The sequence below is a fragment of the Otolemur garnettii genome, unplaced genomic scaffold (assembly GCF_000181295.1).
Source record: "Otolemur garnettii isolate 467f Iridium unplaced genomic scaffold, OtoGar3 scaffold00008, whole genome shotgun sequence".
NCBI lineage: Eukaryota > Metazoa > Chordata > Mammalia > Primates > Galagidae > Otolemur > Otolemur garnettii.
The window spans coordinates 21,832,521-21,846,660 of NW_003852403.1; the positions used below are offsets into that span (position 1 = coordinate 21,832,521).

Here is a 14,140-nt window from a genome sequence, read left to right on the forward strand (position 1 = left end):
AAAAAAAAAAAAAAAAAAAAGATTTTGCTGCTAACATAGTTAACAAATAGTTGACTCCAGGTATGTGCAAGGTTCCTTGCACCGTGATATCTGATCCCTTTTCTTAGATGAGAATTGTGTAAGTAAAAAGCTTCATTAACCGTATCACATGATGTGAGAACTGACTAATCCAAGGGAAGCTGTTATTCAACTTACTCTCAGCACTTATGGGCCAAACATATAAAAAATAATGTGGCTGGCCAGGCATGGTGGCTCATACCTGTAATCCCAGCACTCTGGGAGGCTAACGTGGGTAGATCACCTGAGCGCATAGGTTTGAGACCAGTCTAAGCCAGAGTGAGAACCCATCTCTAAAAATAGCTAGGTGTTGTGGCACGTGCTTACAGTCCCACCTACTGAGAAGGCTGAGGCAAGAGGATCACGTGAGCCCAAGAGTTTGAGGTTGCTGTGAGCTATGATGCCACAGCACTCTACCGAGGGTGACAAAGTGAGACTCTGTCTCAAAAAAAAGAAAAGGCTCAGCACACGTAGTACAGTGGTTATAGTGCCAGCCACATACACTGAAGTTGGTGGGTTTGAACCTGGCCTGGGCCACCTGGACAACAATGACAAGTGCAGCAGAAAATGGCCAGGTGTTATGGCAGGTACCTGTGGTCCCAGCTGCTTGGGAGGCTGAGGCATGAGAATCACTTAACCCCAAGAGTTTGAGGTTGCTATGAGCTGTGATGCTGCAGCACTCTATCCAGGGCGACATAATGAGACTGTCTCCAAAAAAAAAAAAAAAAAAATTGAAAAAGGAAAGAAAACAATGTGGCCAAGCAGTTACATGGACCCTGTCCTCTGCAACAGAGGTTAAGAAAAGCAGTAAGCAACAGTCACTTACGAATAAAGATCTGACATCACTTTTCTAAGTCAGCAGCAAACCAAACAACTAGATACTACTCACACAAGTTTTGATGTTACCAGCACTCATATGCCAAAATTTAAACGTATATAAAGAAAATGCCTGGCTCGGCGCCTATAGCTCAACCGGCTAAGGCGCCAGCCACGTACACCTAAGGTGGCGGGTTCGAATCCCCAGCCCGGACCCGCCAAACAACAATGACGGCTGCAACCAAAAAATAGCCGGGCGTTGTGGCGGGCGCCTGTGGTCCCAGCTACTTGGGAGGCGGAGGCAGGAGACTCGCTTGAGCCCAGGAGTTGGAGGTTGCTGTGAGCTGTAATGCCATGGCACTCTACCCAGGGGGACAGCTTGAGGCGCTGTCTCAAAAAAAAAAAAGAAAATGCCTAAACAGACACTGAATTATTTTACCAGTCTGTTACCATTTCACCACATTAAAAACTGACCTCCAAAAACCTGATGAAATAAACTTACTCAGAGTACAAAGTATAGCTACTTTTTTTTAAAAAAATAAGATATTTTATTATCCTGAATTGATGTTATTGTTCCCTTCATTTGGTCCTCAGAATCAGGTCTGACTGACCTTTGGTCCTGATACTGACCCATTAAGCTTTGCAGATAAGTGACCTAGTGCATTGTTATGTATGACCTGTGTGTCACATGCCACTGGATTTCCACAGTACACACCTCCAACCTACTCCCACTACTTCTCCACGTTGGTTCTTGGTCTCAGCCAGCTGCTTCTCAAAAGTCTCGTTCCAATTAGTGGTATGTGTAAAACCCCAATTTTCTGCTGTTTTGTGGGAACATGCCAAGCTCAATGAAGGTCTCTGGCTATCTCCAAGGAATGGCAGGTACAAAAACTGTATTTTCCCAAAATGTTGCAGATCAGTTACAGTAAACAGAACGGCAACTGTCAAGGAAAACTGTCACTCTCGGCTCCTCTTTGACCACAGCAGCTATATGGAAGCAGCTGCAGCTTCGATAAGGGCCACTGAAAGAACATTTTTCTACTGACCAACTTCAAAAACCAGAAAACTAAAATACCTTATCTGTATTATATATTAAAATGTTTATTTATCTTACTTATTTATTTAGTTTTTGGAGACAAGAGTCTTACTCTGGGGCTGGGCCCAGTGGTTCACACCTGTAATCCCAGCACTCTGGGAAGTCACGGCAGGCAGATCACCTGAGCTCAGAAGTTCAAGACCAGCCTGAGTTACAACGAGACCATCTCTAAAAATAACCAGGCTTTGTGGCAGGCACCTGTAGTCCTAGCTACTTGGGAGGCTGAGGCAAGAGAATCACTTGAGCCCAAGAGTCTGACAGTTGCTGTGAGCTAGATTCAAAGCACTCCTAACAGGAATGACAAAATGAGACTCTTGTCTCAAAACAAACAAATGAACAAAAACGAGTCTCACTCTGCTGCCCTGGGTAGAGTGCTGTGGCATCATAGCTCACAGCAACCTCAAACGCTAAGGCTCAAGCAATCTTCTTGCCTCAGCTTCCTGAGTAGCCAGGACTTCAGGTGCCCACCACAACACCCAGCTAATTTTTCTATTTTTAGTAGAGATGGGGTTTTGCTCTTGCTCAGGCTGGTCTGGAACTCATGATCTCAAGCAACTCACCTTCTGTGGTTTCCCAGAGCCCTAGGATTACAGGCATGAGCCACCTCACCCAGCCTAAAATGAACATTTTATTTCATTTTATTATTATTATTATTTTTTGAGACAGAATTTTACTTTGTCACCCTGGGTAGAGTGCTGTGGCATCACTGCTCATAGCAACCTCCAGCTCTTGGGCTTAGGCAATTCTCTTGCCTCAGCTTCCTGAGTAGCTGGGACTACAGGCACCCACCACAACACCCAGCTATTTTATTTTGTTGTTGCAGTTTGGCTGGGGCCAGGTTCGAACCTACCACCCTTGCTATATGGGGCTAGTGCCCTACTCGCTGAGCCACAGGCGCCACCCTAAAATGAATATTTTAAACTAGTCTCTTCCAGATTGGAAAAATTCACTGGAGGAAATAAGCCTACAGGCACTTACTGCAAATCCAACATAAAAAATCAATACTAAAGCAGAAGCACTAAATGCCAACACACAATGTGCAGTTCAATATAGATAAGGACCACACTGAAATGAAAATAAGGAATACATTAATATAGAAGCACTGGTAGAAAGAGGTCATGATAAACAAGTTGTGATCCATAATGTATTTGAGTCAATGACCTAAGTAAGTACTTAATTTCTCTCAGTCTAGACTTAATTCATTTGTAAAACTGGAAACTTCTTTAAAAAATTCCAAAGATGCTTTGAGGACACAGGATTATAAATTCACGTACTAAATCCTCTTACAATAAATTTGGACTACACTACAAGATCATTAGAAAAAGCTTGTATATACAAGTTTGTGGGGTTTTCAAAGGCACTCATGAAATCATAGCACAGAGAACTATTTCTCTTGTGGCATCAACTAGATACTGTTTTCTGACATAAAAGAATGTGATAGTTTTCAAAACACCCTAGTCTCCTAAAACTGAGTAACAACTTTGAGGGACAGAAGCCTGTCATTAGTACTTAGCAACACAGTCAAGTAATTCACATAAATGTCAAGCTCTGTTCTAATATTATCTTTCAATAAACAATCAGGTTGGAAATCAGATCTTTCAACTCTCAAAAGGTTTAAGAAATCAAGTTGCGGGCGGTACCTGTGGCTCAAAGGAGTAGGGTGCCTGCCCCATCTGCTGGAGGTGGCGGGTTCAAACCAAGGTCTGGCCAAAAAAAAAAAGAAATCAAGATGCCAAATTTCTAATACTTGCCCATAAATTTTATAGCTGGATTATGGAATTATGCTAGGCTGCTTAAGAGAATTCTTTTTCAAAATTCTCCCCCTATAAAATGGATCATTTAAATACTATTGTCACCAGTTAACTAATTTTTCTTAAACTGGTGATTCTGCACCTCCATCTACAACTATTGCCCAGTTCCAGTCTTCCCATAAGCCCTCACACACTTGTGGGGCAGTTGGCTGTAATTATGCTGTAGCTTTCAGCCAAATAAAGTGAAGCTAATTGGAACTGAACCAATGGTTCAGGACCATTGAACTTTGCAAGAACACTTGAACTTTAAAGCACTTTTTAAGATGCTGGTTATTTCTAATAATATTCCTGTGAAGTCTCAGTATTGAGCCATCCATTATATTGTATTGTAAGCTACATGTCACCTTAAAAACAAAGACAAGTGCAAGACATTTCTCTGGTTTTTAAAACTCGAAAACGTAGTCTAACTCTTCCTAAGTGTAAACAACTCTTACCAATGGGGACAGGACCCAATTTAACAAAACTGGGAACGGCTCCTCAAAGTAGCTAAACTACTACCAGTGATTTGGAACCACAGCTTTAGATCCTAGAATCTCAGATTTTTACAGCAAGTCCAAACCTTTATTCTACAAGTAGACTTTAAACTAAAGGCTTATGTCTGGTTATAATAATAGCTAACCATTATAGTAAGTGCTGAGTAGAGTTCTAAGTGCTTTACAGGTTATTACTCCTTTAATCCTCACAACCAACCTGAAACATGAAACAGTGAGATCAAGTAGTTTGCCCAAGGTTATACAGCTATAAAGCAACAAAGCCAGAATATAAAATTCAAGCAGTCTAGCTCCAGAATCTACTTGTATACTCTTTAAACCACCAGACTGTACTGCTTTTCTGTAGAGTGGCTTGAACCAGTCCAAAGCCCTTTCAAGACTTCAGACTTCAGTTACAAAGAGAACATAATCCTCCACAGTCCTTTTTTTTTTTTTTTTTTAACCATCCCACCATCGCAAAGAAATTGCAAATGTGCAGCTTAAAAGTTATCCCTGTAAGCAACCTAAGTAATTTGACTTTTGTATCCAAAATGGGTATCCTCTCCAGGAAACTAAAAGATGTTGTGGCGAGTCTGCAAAGTACTCCTCCTGTTTATTGTTGGCAGGCTCTCCTTCTCAGGTTTTTTTTTTTTTTTAATTGCTACACCTAAAAAACCTAAAAACATAACAAGGAACGGGCTACCAACACTTTTTCTGGGAACGCCAAACATCTATTGTACTTTCATGATGCCTAAACTGATGAAACTGAACTAAAAAGAACGGCTTTTTTCTTAGCTGTCTTTAACTTAATCGGGGAGAAGACTTACTTTTGGCATCAGAATGTATGTGGGAAATGGGTAAAGAGAAAAATGAGGCTGGGGAGGAATATTACTACATCAGTTAGGGCTTACACTCAGACCCTCTTCGTTACCAAAGTTAAAGCCAGTAATTACTACACACCAATTCCGCCCTGCCGGCTGAAATCTCCGGGCTGCAGGGAGGTGGCTACGTGGCGCTAGGAAGCATTTCCCCGGGCCCGAGAGGAGGTGGCAGTCCCAGCTGGTGGCAGCCCCTTGCCTGTGGCCCTGCGGCAGGGGGCGCCTGGAAACGGCTGGAGCTACTCCGGGATCCCCAAGGTGGAGAAAGCCTGGGGCGGTATGCCCGGAGCCACTGTGGGGCCAGGGACTGCCTGCACCCCAAGCCGCTGCGACCCGTACTACACAAACCATTCGGCCTCAAGGGTTAGCCAACACGCAGGGGGCAGGACCAGACTCCTGAGGCACCCAGCACAGACGCTATCCTCTGTGGGCCACTCACCAGGTTGAGAGGTCCTTCCATTACTTCCATAGACCCCGGGATAAGCGGCGGCCTGAGGAAGGAAAGCGGCGGCGCCGGGGTACATGGAGGGGACCAGCGGGGAGGCGCGACGCAGCCGCGGAGACTGCGGCCCCTCTCTGCTCCCCGAGAGCCAGCTGCGGGCGCGCAGGGAGCAACAACCAAGCCACTTCCTCCTCCGGCGCCGCGCCGCAGACCCGCCCCCGGCGCCGCCGCCACGCATGGCGCCATGACGTCACGCGCGCAGGCGGCTAGTTTAAGGAGGGAGGGAGGATCGAAGTGGGGATCAGGGAAGGAAAGGTACCAGCTTCCGCGCGGTCAACCTTTCCTCTCGCGAGAGGCGTTATCCTCTACTTCTTGACTATTACTTTGGTGTCACGTGAGGAGGGGCGGTCTTGTTCCCAGTTTGGAATGACCTGCGTTTGGCTTCTCACATTTCCTTCAAGCCTGACTTTTCATCAAATCCAGTGTTTTAGCTACACCCTTTCTTGCTCTCTTGTTTCAATCTTTATCCTTGTACCTGATTTTTTTTTTTCAAAAGGCAAATCTGAAAATGTCTCCCTAGAGATTGACAAACACGAGTGGTAGATTCAGGGCTCTGCCCTGGAGTGGCTCACAAACTGATAAAATAATATGGGTCACAGATAGCCAAATATAGTACTGTGGGAGCCAAACTAATTAAGTCAAACTACCTCCTTTTGTTGTTTACTCAGAACAACAGGCCACTGCATACCAAGGACCTTATCATACCTAGGTGTTAGGCAAGCCCCCTTGTGCACTGAGCCCACATCCTGACCCCCTCCCCTTTGTCCCACTAGCCCCCTTATGCACTCAGCCCACATCCTGCCCCACTACCCTTTTTGCACTCGCCACTCTACTCTGCACATGCCCCACTTGGGACCTTTATCCCTTCTTTCTCATTCGCTCACCTGAGACAAAGAAGACTTGTCCCTGAGCCAATCAACCCTGAACAGGACCCCCCTGTACCTGTCGGTTTAGGATAGACATGGTATACCTACCAATAAGGGGATGGGGTGGGATGGTCTAATGGGAGGGAAGAGATAGGGGTATAAAGGGACTTTCTGAATAGTCTGTAAGGGCTGTTCCCGCTTTTTCTTAAAGGGCAGCCCAGGCGCTGAGCTTGAATGAATAAAATTCCTCGTGCCTTTGCAGCGGATGTTCGGACTCTCAGAGTGGTGCTTGAATTGAGTCTGGGGGTTAATAGTACTTGATTCATTTAAGGATTAATTATGGACCAAGCCACAACGCTAGGTTCTTTCTGTTGTAGAATTTACTGACGGAGTTGTGAACAGATAGGGAGCTGTGATAAAAACTGAGAGGTGGTGGTGAAGGAAAGCATCTCAGAGGGCACAACTCTTAAGATGCAACCTTGAGGAGCCATCTAAGCAGTGACCCTCCCTAACAAAGGAAATGTCTTGCACCACAGCTCTATAGGAGGGTGAGGAAGAGCTGCGGCACCCTTAGAATGCAGGAAAGAGGTGCAGAGATCTACACTCCAAACCAAAATCACTGACTCGTTGATGCAGATTGGTTAATACAACGTAGGAGGAAAAAGATACTTTTTTTTTTTTTCAGTATGTACACAGGAGCCCTCAGAGTGAAGATTCAGCTCCTCAACAGGATTTAGAGGTTTATATGCCTTTCTGGGATAATGGGTTAGAGAAAGAAATTCTGTCCAGAGGTAATAGAGGATTGCTAGGGAGGATGAATGGACCAAGAACAAAGATTAACTGGTAAACAGTTCTTGTTAGAATTGGAATAAGTCTGAGAGATGGAACATTATCTTCTTAAACAGTCTGTCCAGATGTGCCCTATTCCTGATCTTAGAGGGTAACAAAAGAATAATCATTCTCTTAGGTGGGCCGGCATCTTAGGAAGATAAAGAAACTTTCACTTTTTTTTTTGGAGTCCTAATGGTGGAGGAGGGATCAGAGAGACTTTGAGGCTTTTTAAGTTATTCCAGATGTCAAAAGGCCATATTTTGAGGTAAAATATTTCTAATTACCTTCAGAGACAAAAGTAGATTATCAAAGAGATAGGCAAGTTCCAAAACATAGACAATCCCATAATGCACAACAAAGTGTTTCAATTTTGCATGTATTCAAAATGCGTTGGGAAGGGAGGGATTTTAAGGTAGACAGTAATCTGCTTTAATTTACATCTTTTGAAATATCTATTTCCCTGCAATATGAAGAATAGATTGTAGGGGGCCTAAGGTAAAAGATCCAAGACAAGCTAATCAACAAATTATAATAGTCTTGGACTGGAATGGTAGCACCGAAGATTCATTTATGCATCCATTCATTAAATAGTTACTGTGTTTCTACCTTATGCCAGAAACTGGAAGAGAAATAAATATATTCAAGAATATTTCTGATCATATAGTTGAAAGGATGTAGTGATAGATTGAAAGAAAGTGTGCAAAAATGGAAGAATCAAGGCTTTAGTTTAAACAACCAAATGGACAAAACTGTTGATTTATAAGGGAAACCAAAAGTTCTGTTTGGGACACCCTATTAGGTATCTATAGCTGGTGTAAGAAATTACCACTTAGTGGCTTAAAATAACAGAAATTCTCTTGCAGTCCAAAGGCTGAGAAGGGACACAAACCCAGGGGCTTGAAGGAAGGTGGGAAGAAAACCTAGCTTACTGAACCAAGAAGTCTTGGTTCTTGGAGGGCCCCTTGGAGGGCCTATAAGAATGTGGGTAAGAAGTAAACTAGGTAGGCTCAGCACCTGTAGCTCAAGTGGCTAAGGAGCCAGCCACATATACCAGAGCTGGCCGGTTCAAATCCAGTCTGGGCCCGCCAAACAACAATGATGGCTGCAACCAAAAAATGGCCGGGAGTTGTGGTGGGCACCTGTAGTCCCAGCTACTTGGGAGGCTGAGGCAGGAGACTCGTTTGAGCCCAGGAGTTGGAGGTTGCTGTGAGCTGTGATGGCATGGCACTCTACCCAGGGGTATAGCTTGAGGCTCTGTCAAAAAAAAAAAAATAGCCTGGCATTGTGGTGGGTGCCTGTAGTCCCAGCTACTTGGGAGGCTGAGGCAAGAGAATTGCTTAAGCCCAGGAGTTTGAGGTTGCTGTGAGCTGTGATGCCACAGCACTCTATCCAGGGTGACAGCCTGAGGCTCTGTCTCAAAAAAAAAAAAAAGTAGCCTAGGTAACCAATGACCAATAGAAAGAGACAATCAATGACCAATAGGAAAGGAGAATACTGCCTGGAGCCACAGAAAAGCCAATGAAAGACTTGCAACCAATTTCAAATGGGACAGGCCTTTACATCTCTGCCTCTCTTAACCTCTGCTCCTTCATGAGAGGGACTTATTTCCAACTTTTTTTGGAATTAGTCTAAATTTTCTTTGTTCATCCTAAATAAAATGTCTTTGTTACACTAAAACTTGTGTAGGTTACTTTTGCTACTACTACCCACACTACCTTTGCTGGTCCAATTTTATTTTCAGCTTCCACTCACTTTTGCTTTCCATTATAGCTGGGCCTTAGTTGAACTTTCTAGCTCAGTTGAGTAATGGAACCAGGTCAACTGTCTTCAGGGAACTGGGATCCTTAACCCCCAACTGAGGCCAAAAACACAAAATGGTTTCCATGTGCCAAAATCAAGCTTTCAGCAGGGCCTTGATTCATTCTTGTCATTTCCAGCTCACAAACCTCCAATCTCTACCTACCTTGACATATAGCACTTTTTTCTGTCTTCAAAGACAGGAACATACTATCTTCAAGCCTTTTTTGTTTTTGTCATCTTGACATTTCTTCTTAAAAACCTCTACTTCCCTCTCAGAAGGACCCATGATTACATTTGGTCCACAAAATAATTAAAGATAATCTTATTTTCACATCAGTTTAATCATATCAGCAAAGTCCCTTTTGCATATAGGGTGACAGTCACAGGTTTCACAGATTAAGACCTGGATATCCTTGGGGATCATTATTCAGCCTACCACAAGCATTACATCAAGGGAAAATCAATGACATATTTAAAATAGGATAATTCTGGAGAGGTTTAATAAAGGGATTATTTATAAAAGTGTGAGCAGAGTTTAGGTATTCACTTGAGACAGTGGTTTTCAACCTTTTTTATCTCACGCACACTTGAACCTATAGTTGAACTTCCGTGGTACACTTAAGTTGAACAAAAGAAAAAAAGTAAACAAAAATATACTTACTGTACTTTGAACTTCTTTCTAAAATAATTTAATTAATGGTCTTTAAACATTTTCATGACACTTTTAAGATCCTCTCACAGGTGTCCACTGCACACTGGTTGAAAATCACTGCCATGAGAAAAGGCAATAACTCCTAGGTGATGGAGTGTAATTGGCTCCATGAACAAATTTCAAGGACTCATATATATTTTAGAGAAACTTTGTCACCCTCAGTAGAGGGCTGTCAGCGTCCCAGGAAGACGAGGCCCAACAGAGAGAAAGAGCACCCAAACACCATAGTTATAAGAGGAAAGGCTTTATTCATCGACCAGGAGCTTACGGCATAGAAGATTTCCAAATGGCTGCACTCTCCCACTGCCTTAGTCTTTCCCTTTTTATTGACAGTCAAAAAGTTGCACCCCACAGGTACCCTTCCCATTGACCAATTAGAATTAAGCAGGAGATGCTACTCCAACCCCTACAGAACTACAAGATTTCACAGAACTTGGAAATTTCCAAGTTCCAAGGAGTTAAGCCTATAAATTCCCAAGAGCTGAGTCACCATGAAGAGGGCCCTACAGGTGCATCCTCGTGGTCTCCCTGAGAAGACCTGTTCTCCTGGACCTCGCCCTTCTCCAGTATCCTCTCTCATTGGGTCACAGCTCACAGCAACCTCCAACTCCTGGGCTTACACCTCCCAAATAGCTGGGATAACAGGCGCCCGCCACAATGCCCAGCTATTTTCTTTTTGTTGTGGTTTGGCTGGGGCCAGGCTCGAATCCAGCACCCTTGGTATATGCGGCCAGTGCCCTACTCACTGCGCCGCCACAGGTGCCACCCGACTCCTGTATGTTTTTAATAATCCTCTTCCTTAACCAATTCCTTAACCTTTTAAGTTGTATCCCAGAACTGATGAATTTCCTGCAAGATAAAGGAGTTGAGATTCTGAAGGCCCCCGGGCAGACTTCCAGATACCAGGATCTCTCTACCTGCCCAAGGTACCAGGCCACTCATTTAAAAGCTCATCATCTTTAATCGTGGGAGAGATGGGTATGAGGCAGCCTCTCCTGTCCCTCCTGACATCTGTCATATTAAAAAGTCTTTTCTGGGCAGCACCTGTGCTTCAAAGGTGTAGGGCGCAGGCCCTATATGTGAGTTCAAACCCAGCCCTGGCCAAAAACTGCAAAAAATAAAAAATAAAAAAGTCTTTTCTTCCTTGGTAATTCTCCTTGTCTCAGACATTGGACCTTTGTGCTAAGAGCAGGTGGATGGAGACCAAACAAACCCCTTTTGTGGCTTCAAGGAGAAGGAAACCTGAACGGTCGCAGCGGCGTGTGGTATAGAAGTGGTGGAGCTCCACGGGCACTGGGAAGGGTGAGTGGGTGGCGAAGCCAGGCTGCTGCTGTGTAGTGAGAGGAGCAGCCAGTCTAGCGAGCTTCTGATATTGGATCAGAAAGATACACTTTCGGCTTCACCATTCGGGATTTGTAAATGCAACACCCAATCTGTTTTGTAAATGCAACATCCTAGAGTAATGAAGATTACATCAAGTCACTTTCTGACAGCTTTAGGGTTGGCGAGTGTGTGAAAATCCCGATTCAAAGAAAGGAAATAGAGAAGAAAAATTCAACCTTGCAACTCCTAGATACACCGAAAGCTAACATCCTACTGAATTTTATAAGAGAAAATAAAGGAACAAATGTTCTAGATGAAAAAAAAGAAAGAAAAAGGAAACTATAGGCAAAATGCCTATATGCCTCTGACCAAAAAAGCCGTTTGAGAGAGCAGTGAAAAGACTTTGTACAGGCATACTTGTAAGAAACTGAGGCAGAATCCCATGTGGCCAGGTTACTTGTGGGCCTAACATGACCGAGGCTTTGGCTGGAATAGCATTTCCAGACTGCATTAAGGAATTAAGGTTGACTTTATAAGGCCTACGAAAAAGCCCTTTGGAAAACTGGCCAGATACCCATCAGTAACCTTTCCTGATCTGTGGTAAGTGACGAAGGTCGCTTGCTGACAGGTCTGGGAATGGTAATATCATACAGGTATCTAGTGGCACAGATGAAACCTGGGCTCATGAAAGGCTTTTGAGAAGTCCAGCCTAAGAATTCCTTATAAAAGGCTCTAGCAAACCTCCCCCTCCTCTCGACTTAAGGCCTACATGGGAGCAGATGTTTGCACACAAACTCCTATATGCCCAAGAAGTTTCTCTATGCTTTGCTTAAGGATTCAAAGTAACTGCCTCCCAGTGGCATGGTCAGTAGAACAGACATTCAAATAGTCTCTTTCCCCTGTAGCCTCAGGTTTCATCAGATAAGAACAAAGAAAGTAATAACTGACAACATGTTCTTCATTAAGTTATGTTAAACCGGGTTATGTTGAAAGGATTATGTTTAAAGGTGTATGTTGGGTGGATTATCAGATTACCAGGGAGGAGCTACTTACAGGGAGGGTGGTCATAAGAAGTTTAGATGGATTAATGAAGTCATTGATGTCCAATGCGCATGTGCAGAGGGATTGTAATGAATATTTATGAGGTGATTGCTGTATAGTGTGCTTGCACAAGATTGCCTATATAAACCAACAGCAAATAAAGAAGCTCGCCATTTTGCCTGAGTGAGCAGATGGTCACCTTTATTTAAAACACAATTTCAATAAGCGTGCTTATTCTTTGTGACATCGCTTTTCCATGAGACCCCTATGGCAACAGGAAACCTGAAACGAGGGGAAAATATAGAGGAGTATAGTTTGAGGAATCATTGACCTTCAATCAAGGACACCCCAGCCTGAGGTGATGATCCAGGGAAATAAATAATCTTATTTATTTATGTTTTTTTTTTGCAGTTTTTGGCCGGGGCTGAGTCTGAACCCGCCACCTCCGGCATATGGGGCTGGTGCCCTACTCCTTTGAGCCATAGGTGCCACCCTAAATAATCTTATCTTCTTCCTCTAACCTCATACTGGGTTCTCCCTTAATCAAAACTATCCAGAGGTGAGAAAGCAAGGAAGCCCATTGATGTAATTTATATAAATCAGCCTCCAAGGGCAGGGAGAGGTAAAGATTGGATCTGGAGGAATTAATACAAAATATCTGGCACATACAAATGAGACACTAATTAACATCTGCTAAAAAGAAAAAGAAAACTTTAGACAAATTAAAGTTAGAAGAGACTAATTAAGCAAAGAATGATCCATGAATTAGGCAGCACTCAGAAACAGAAGTTCAGAGACCTCCCACCATGAGCATGGACAGTGAGCTGAATTGGCTGCATGTAAAAGTCATCACTTGATTGGCTGTAGCTAGGTATTTGCCTTATTTGGGTATGATCTAGTGGAAAGTCCCTAGTTGGTGATTTCTGATTGGTTAAATTTAAGTTTTATTTTACTGTTTACCTGCAATTGGGTTTTATTTTTATTTTTTATTTTTTGTAAAGACACTGAGTCTCACTTTACTGCCCTCAGTAGAGTACCCTGTCATCACACAGCTCACAGCAACCTCCAACTTCCAGGCTTAGACCATTCTCTTGCTTCAGCCTCCTGAGTAACTGGGTATACAGCCCCCCAAAACACCCAGCTATTTTTTTTTTTTTTTTTGCAGTTTGACTGGGGCCGGGTTTGAACCCATCACCCTTGGTATATGGGGCCAGTGCCCTATTCACTGAGCCACAGGTGCTGCCCAATTGGGTTTTATTTTATTTTATTTTTTGAGATAGAGTCTCACTACGTCACCCTTGGTAGAGTGCCATGGTGTCACAGCTCACAGCAACTTCTAACTCCTGGGCTTAAGTGATTCTCTTACCTCAGCCTCCCAAGTAGCTGGGACTACAGGTCCCCATCACAACGAATGGCTATTTTTTTGTTGCAGTTGTCATTGTTGCTTTAGCTGTCCTAGGCTGGGTTTGAACGTGCCTGCCTCAGTGTATGTGACCACCACCCTACATGCTGAGCTACGGACACTGCCTCAGTTGGGTTTTAGTTTACTTAAGTCAGAACCCAAGGTTCTGGAGCCCTCTCCTTTAATGGCCTCTCAATTATTTTCACACCTCCAATGGCTGTGACAGGTAGGCAGATAGAGATAAAGCACTGAAGCTCAGGAGAGGTCTAGGTGAAGACGTTCATTTCCATGAGGAGTACATGCATGCAGAAAAGCACAGCAGATGTAGGACTATTGTTGAGGAATAGAGACATCGGATAGAAGAGGCAGGAAGAGCCAGTGAAATGAGAAAATCGAAGACATCCTATAGAGGATAAACCTGGGACAATGGTGGAAGAGATCAACATAAGATAAAATATATATCTTCATGGCTTGTTGCCCGTTGCTCAGTGGTTAGGATGCTGGCCACCTAACACCAGGGCTGGTGGGTTTGAAC

General features: G+C 43.6%; 1 protein-coding gene and 1 non-coding gene across 2 annotated transcripts in view; both read right to left on the reverse strand.

Annotated features, from left to right (window-relative positions):
* The window catches only part of NRBF2 (nuclear receptor binding factor 2), a 25,658-nt gene extending 19,848 nt beyond the window's left edge, over positions 1-5,810 (reverse strand). The window contains exon 1 of the mRNA XM_003783627.2: positions 5,568-5,810. Within this exon, the coding sequence (XP_003783675.1) occupies positions 5,568-5,597 (30 nt within the window). The 5' untranslated portion in view covers positions 5,598-5,810. The remainder of the gene's footprint in view (positions 1-5,567) is intronic.
* Positions 1,763-1,897, reverse strand: LOC111723208. The gene has a single exon (XR_002771796.1). It is a non-coding gene; the product is annotated as a small nucleolar RNA SNORA16B/SNORA16A family (small nucleolar RNA).
* Positions 5,811-14,140: the final 8,330 nt, after the last annotated feature.